This window comes from Poromitra crassiceps (genome assembly GCF_964638095.1).
Source record: "Poromitra crassiceps genome assembly, chromosome: 13".
Lineage (NCBI taxonomy): Eukaryota > Metazoa > Chordata > Actinopteri > Beryciformes > Melamphaidae > Poromitra > Poromitra crassiceps.
Window position 1 is genome coordinate 43038669 of NC_139644.1, and position 7500 is coordinate 43046168.

The 7500-nt window shown below is 45.9% G+C and overlaps 1 protein-coding gene across 1 annotated transcript in view; it reads right to left on the reverse strand.

The window, feature by feature from the left end:
* LOC310787772 (voltage-gated potassium channel KCNC1-like) overlaps positions 1–7500 on the reverse strand; it is a gene marked incomplete at its 3' end in the record, with an annotated part of 162222 nt that overhangs the window by 39908 nt on the left and 114814 nt on the right. Inside the window, exon 3 of the mRNA XM_083649259.1 lies at positions 2307–3168. Coding sequence (XP_083505385.1) covers positions 2307–3168 — 862 coding nt within the window. The remainder of the gene's footprint in view (positions 1–2306; positions 3169–7500) is intronic.

A 7500-nucleotide genomic window follows, 5' to 3' on the forward strand; every position in this document is an offset into this window, starting at 1 on the left:
ACAATAAAGACTTGACTAGGATCGGTTAAGTTTAGGGTAGGAATCTCAGGGCAAGCCAATCAGAGGCGGCGTAGTGTCTTGTCAAGAAATACAGTAACGTTAGGATCCTGGCTGACTTCACGGTCTATGGTGCCTTCAAAGCGATCAGGACGAAAGAAAAAGGGGCAGTCCTGTCAAAGGGGGTTCTGGTTCAACAGTAATGGTAAAATAAAAATAAATATAGCCTATATACATTCCTTTCATTTTATTGCCCAAAATTGTAGTTGGTAGTTTGAGTAGTTAAACTACACAAAAATGACCAAAAAGTAGTTTAACTACTTGACTCACTACACAAATATGTATGTAGTTGAACTACCAGCAAGCTACTGCAAAATGTATTTCAACTATGTAGTTCAACTACATGTAGTTCACTACTCCCCAACACTGCTGGGCGTCTGTCAGTCATGTCTGGGCATCTGTCAGTCATGTCTGGGTGTCTGTCAGTGCCGACAAATGCACATAATCTGTCTTTTTGGAAGGAAAATAGGTCGGTGGCCATCTTTGGAAAGTAGTGCCGGCTACCTCTTTTCCTTCCAGAAAGACTGATTCTGTGTATTTTGGATTAATACTTCATTGTGTGGTGAGTACCCGAAGCACAACATGTATTTCGGCGCCATGAGATGTGTGTTTTGGCAGATTTTTAACAGCTGTACCATTAGCCTCCATTCTATGGCGATAATTACTAACTTCATGACTGTAGCTCATAAACTGTGGAGACAGTGCCGGTAAGGCATGCTGTATCTTGGTTATGTGGGGGTGGGTGGGGGGGGGGGGGGGGGGAGGCGTGTGGCAAATTAGCTAAACTCCCGAAAAAGTGGAGTATCCCTTTAAGATAAATTTCTAAACATGGCCGCCAGGCAAAGCATCATACGCAGCATACAGCGTGTGTGCTGTGTACAGCAGAAGGAAAGTAAACAAGGAAGTAACTCGGTGTGGGGATTTACTCTGAATGACGTTTCACGTAACTATGGATTATTATTAATTAATTAAAAATGAGGGGGGGGGGGGGGGGGGGTTCCAAAACAACAGAGAAATGAAAAAGTACAGAAGAGAAAAGCCCAGGATCAAACTGGCTATCGGTAACCCCTAGGGGTGTCACGATACACTTAGTTCACGATACGATACGTATCACGATACTGGGGTCACGATAACGATACGATACGATACGATTTTAACAATATTTTTTTAAACTTGAATAATGACAATATATGACTGGAAAAGTAGTATTTTATTTGAAATGCACAAATACAAAACATGCTGTTGTGGGAAATTGTTATTACAATAACAACTAGAAAAAACATGAGATTGGAGATAAGGCTTATCTTGAAATAGAATGAGTTACACCGTCACTTAGATTTACTTTGAACTAAAAGGTTTCTCAGCAGTATAAATTCTCATTATGCATCTTCAGTTTTTCTTCAAACTCAAACAACAAGACTTTTCTTAATCTATTTTTTATGCATCTTCAGTTTTTCCTGTCAAGTAAACAGTTTTGCCAGAAACTCAATTGAATGGTTTCTCTCCTGTATAACTTCTCATGTGTCTCTTCAGAGACTTGTTCAACTGAACTACTTTCCACACATTGAACTTCAACAAACAAAGACGTTTCTTAGTCTATTTTTTGAAGAATTTTTTTTTTTTTTTTTTTTGCGATATGAGATTTCATCTCAACGATACATATCGTGACGTTTTACTATCGCGAAATTTCGTGGGACGATATATTGTGACACCCCTAGTAACCCCTCCTCTGCCCTCTCTGCCTGTCATCCTCACACACGCACACACACACGCGCACATGCACACGCACGCACACACACACACACACACGCACGCATGCACACACACACACACACACACACACACACACACACACACACACACACGCGCACACACACCCTCTCAGAGTTTAATTACATGCCAGGGTGCTGTCACATGCGGTGGTGACAAGCTAATCTCATGACTATTCATAGTCATAAACCTTAAATCCTGTTTTAGAGAGAGAGAGACAGACAGACAGACAGACAGACAGACAGACAGAGAGACAAACAGACAGACAGAAAGAGAGAGACAGAGAGAGAGAGACACACACACAGAGAGAGAGAGAGAGAGAGAGAGAGAGAGAGAGAGAGAGAGATAGGTTAAGTGCTCTACAGGGAGTCTTATCTGGTGTCTGCTGTGTTTGTGGATGTACAGTAATGTATTATACTGTAACTAACACACAGACACACACACACACACACACACACACCCTTCCCTCTGGAACTCACCTGCCCTGTTGATCTCTATGATCTCCTCCTGTGCCAGAGGGCAGTCTCCGGTCCCCATCATGCTGCCGGACCCCACCATGCCCGGCCCGATGACGTTACCCATCAGCCGGTGCGGCGAGGCGGTCGCCATGGCGAGGGCGTCCGGCTTGCAGTAGTTGGGGCTGCCCGGCTGCGGCGCTCGGGGGATATGCTTGTTCCTCTTCTTGGGAAGCTTCTGCTTGGCCATGGCCAGCGAGTAGTACATGCCAAAGTTGTTGACGATGACGGGCACAGGCATGGCGATCGTCAGCACGCCGGCCAGGGCACACAGGGCGCCCACCAGCATGCCCGACCACGTCTCGGGGTACATGTCCCCGTAGCCCAGCGTCGTCATGGTCACCACGGCCCACCAGAAGCCGATGGGGATGTTCTTGAAGTTGGTGTGGGCCGCGGCCGTCGGATCGTCCGGGTCGGCGCCGATGCGCTCGGCGTAGTAGATCATGGTGGCGAAGATGAGGACGCCCAGCGCCAGGAAGATGATGAGCAGCAGGAACTCGTTGGTGCTCGCCCGCAACGTGTGGCCCAGGACTCGCAGACCCACGAAGTGCCGCGTCAGCTTGAAGATACGCAGGATACGGACGAAGCGCACCACACGCAGGAAGCTCAGTACGTCTTTGGCTGTCTTGGATTCGAGGCCGCTCAGCGCCATCTCCAGGTAAAAGGGCACGATGGCCACAAAGTCTATGATGTTGAGGGTGCTGCGGAAGAACTCTGCCTTGTCTGGGCAGAAGATGACGCGCATGAACACCTCGATGGTGAACCAGATGACGCAGACACCCTCCACATAGGTGAGCCAGCCGTCCGTCACCACCTCATAGACGATCTGCAGGGTAGTGGGAGAGAGCAGGGAGGGCTTGATTTGTTGATTTGATCTCTCATTCATTTACTGTAGTAGACACTAATGTTGCAGTCAAGTCAGTACATCTCGAGTCCGAGTCGAGTCTCAAGTATCCAGTTACTGAAGATGAGCGTGAATCCGCATGTAGGTGGAACACACCTTGCACAAAATGTAATAATGTCATACTAAATATAGCTATCAATATCTTATGCCAAATTATTAGGTCCTATTACAAAAAACAAACAAACAAACAAACAACAAACAAACAGTCTTTAAGTCCTCGTCTCCAACTTCTGAGTCCAAAAGGACAAATGTCCAAGTCCAAGTCATCAGTGCTCAAGTCCAAGTCGAGTCACAAGTGCTGAAAATGAGTCCAGGATTCAGACTTGATTGCGTTTAAACTACAACACTGGTAAACAGTTAGTTAGTGAGTTACTTTATTGACACAATATTAAAATATTGGGGTCCAAACAATAAAAATCAAAATAATCAATAAATTACAAGATAGAAATACTCCATCATCAATACAACAATTAAATCACAAATACAATATATTACAACATAAACATTACAATACAGACACCGACATCAGTCAGCCAGAACTTGCTGGTGCTCCAACACTGCTAGGCAAGCCTGTAACATGTTCAACTTTCCTCTATCAGTGTTACTAAATATGTGTGAGAGGACACACAAGTATGTGTTCCTCATTCTGCACGCCAGTCCTACAGCAGCACATACGTTGTTCAGGTGGTGTACGGCTCCACCTTCCTGTTTCTATGTGTAATCTGTGGGCAGATAACCTGAACCAGGTGAACATTATTCTCAGATGGTCTTCGATCAATGGTGCATTGCTGGTATAGAGCAGGTGAACACACATACCACTTTGTCCACAACCTTCAGGAAAGTATAATTATGATTCATGCATAGATCACGTAAAAAAATCCCCAATAGAAAGCTGCTGAGCAGTAGCAACAGTGGCCTCTGCTGCCACAAGTGGCAATTGCAGGGTGCTAATATACTTTACTTCCCTGTTTGTACGTTCTGATATCAGCCTTATTTGACTGTTTACTGTTTACTTCTGCTTGTACTCTTCCTCTCTGCAGTGTTTACAACTGATCCGCTGAAAAATATCTCCAAGCGCTGTTGTGTGGAGTTGTTTTATTGAAGAATAGCACAGCTAATGAAGCTGTTAGCTCAGAGCGATAAACAGATTCATTTCCTACATGTTTTTCACAATAAAAGCATCCCCTTAGTTTGTCAGCGGAAAGCTTTTAATATGAAGGAGCTGCAGCAGGAAATTGAGTTACAGTACATCCAGGTAACCTCTTCTTATTTTGAGTACAGAGCCAGCAGACACTTATGTTTGTGAGCCACAGAGCGTCATTCTCTAAGGAGCTCCCCATATACCGGGCCTGGAGAACACTGGGGTCAACCTCGTGTCCAGAGGTGGTCCCTGGAAGGACGAGTGGAGACTTCACCCCAACGTCATGGACCAGATTTGGTCGCGCTCTGGAAAGGCGTAGGTGGACCTGTTTGCAGAACACACAGTGTCCCCTGTAGTTATCTCTGTGCTCTGCACCTCCTCCGGGAGTGGACGCCTATGTGCATTCCCCCCCCCCCCCCTTCCGTTGCTGAGAGTGAGGATGGAGAAGCTGTCGGCAAACCTGGCCAAGGAACCGTTTGAGCCCATTGCTCAAATCTCTCTGAAGCTTTACTCGATCAAGACTCCGTCGCTGCTTGCTCTGACTTCGGCTAAGAGAGTGGGTGATCTGTGCACTTTGTCAGTCCACTCCAGCTCTTTGCTGATTCGTGGGGACTCGAGCAGTGCTACGCTCATGCCAAATATGTTCTTTGTACCCAAGAACATCAACAGTTCTTATAGGTCCAGGATGATTCAACTGGACACGTTCTTTCCTCCTCCCAATGCTGCTGAGAGGAAGGAAAGTTTACACCGTCTGTGCCCCATCTGAGTGCTGTTTGTGCACTATGCTGATAGAGCGCTGTTTGTGCACTATGCTGATAGAGTGCTGTTTGTGCACTATGCTGATAGAGTGCTGTTTGTGCACTATGCTGATAGAGTGCTGTTTGTGCACTATGCTGATAGAGTGCTGTTTGTGCACTATGCTGATAAAGCGCTGTTTGTGCACCATGCTGATAGAGCACTGTTTGTGCACCATGCTGATAAAGCGCTGTTTGTGCACCATGCTGATAAAGCGCTGTTTGTGCACCATGCTGATAGAGCACTGTTTGTGCACTATGCTGATAAAGCGCTGTTTGTGCACCATGCTGATAAAGCGCTGTTTGTGCACCATGCTGATAGAGCGCTGTTTGTGCACTATGCTGATAAAGCGCTGTTTGTGCACCATGCTGATAGAGCGCTGTTTGTGCACTATGCTGATAGAGCGCTGTTTGTGCACTATGCTGATAGAGCGCTGTTTGTGCACCAGGCTGATAAAGTGCTGTTTGTGCACTATGCTGATAGAGTGCTGTTTGTGCACTATGCTGATAGAGCGCTGTTTGTGCACCATGCTGATAAATTGCTGTTTGTGCACTATGCTGATAGAGCGATGTTTGTGCACTATGCTGAAAGAGCGCTGTTTGTGCACCATGCTGATAGAGCGCTGTTTGTGCACTATGCTGATAGAGCGCTGTTTGTGCACCATGCGGATAGAGCGCTGTTTGTGCACTATGCTGATAGAGCGCTGTTTGTGCACTATGCTGATAAAGCGCTGTTTGTGCACTATGCTGATAGAGTGCTGTTTGTGCACTATGCTGATAGAGCGCTGTTTGTGCACTATGCTGATAGAGCGCTGTTTGTGCACTATGCTGATAGAGCGCTGTTTGTGCACTATGCTGATAAAGTGCTGTCTGTGCACTATGCTGATAGAGCGATGTTTGTGCACGATATGATAGAGCGCTGTTTGTGCACGATATGATAAAGTGCTGTTTGTGCACTATGCTGATAGAGCGATGTTTGTGCACGATATGATAAAGTGCTGTTTGTGCACTATGCTGATAGAGCGATGTTTGTGCACTATGCTGATAGAGCGATGTTTGTGCACTATGCTGATAGAGCGATGTTTGTGCACTATGCTGATAGAGCGATGTTTGTGCACGATATGATAAAGTGCTGTTTGTGCACCATGCTGATAGAGCGATGTTTGTGCACCATGCTGATAGAGCACTGTTTGTGCACCATGCTGATAGAGCACTGTTTGTGCACTATGCTGATAGAGCGATGTTTGTGCACTATGCTGATAGAGCACTGTTTGTGCACCATGCCGATAGAGCGATGTTTGTGCACTATGCTGATAGAGCGATGTTTGTGCACTATGCTGATAGAGCGATGTTTGTGCACTATGCTGATAGAGCGATGTTTGTGCACGATATGATAAAGTGCTGTTTGTGCACCATGCTGATAGAGCGATGTTTGTGCACTATGCTGATAGAGCACTGTTTGTGCACCATGCTGATAGAGCACTGTTTGTGCACCATGCACACTCCACGCGGGCTGTTGCAGCATTGACGGGCCTGTTCCGCGGAACAGGTGTGGAGGAGATCTGTACAGCATTCTGGATGTCATCCTTGCCCTGTCAGATTTGATCTGAGGGATGTCTTGGTATCTGGTTGGCAGGCGCTGTCTTCATTGTTCATGTTCAAGAGACCTTGTTGACCCTGCCCTAGTCTCTTGAGCAGCTGCCCTTGAGACTGGGCCCTTGGTTGGCCAGCGTTAGACCCTGCCTCCTTGTTGGTGGACAGGAAAGTGTTCATTCTGGTTTTTGCCTTCCTCCTGCTGGGGAAGGGGGTGTGTGTGATTTCCTGTTATGGTTGACTTGTTGCACATGCAGCCATTGTTGTGTGATGGCAGTGTTGTAACACTGTTGTCACGGCAGGAGCGTACTAGCTAGTGCTCCTCGTAGGCAATATGGTGCCACTAGGTGGAACTAGTGCAGGGGTGGCCAAACTGTTTTGGTTGTGGGCCGCATACAGAAAAATATAGGGAGTCGCGGGCCAAACAATATTAAGTACAACAGTTTTCAACCTGTTTAGACTGAAAGCGGAAAGAAATTAGACCAGAAAACCCTTGTGCCATCAAACATTTAATTTCTACCTAAATAAATATATGACACAGTTTATTGATGTGCTCACCTATTACAATGGGTATTTCTGTATGTTTTCAAATTTTCTTTTCCTGTGCCAACAGGTTAAGACAGAGATCATTTAACTTAACATTCATTCAGTATTAAAAACAAAACAAAAAACAAAACAGAAACAGAAACAGAAACAGGTCAGGGTCCTCCAGTATAACTTCAATGG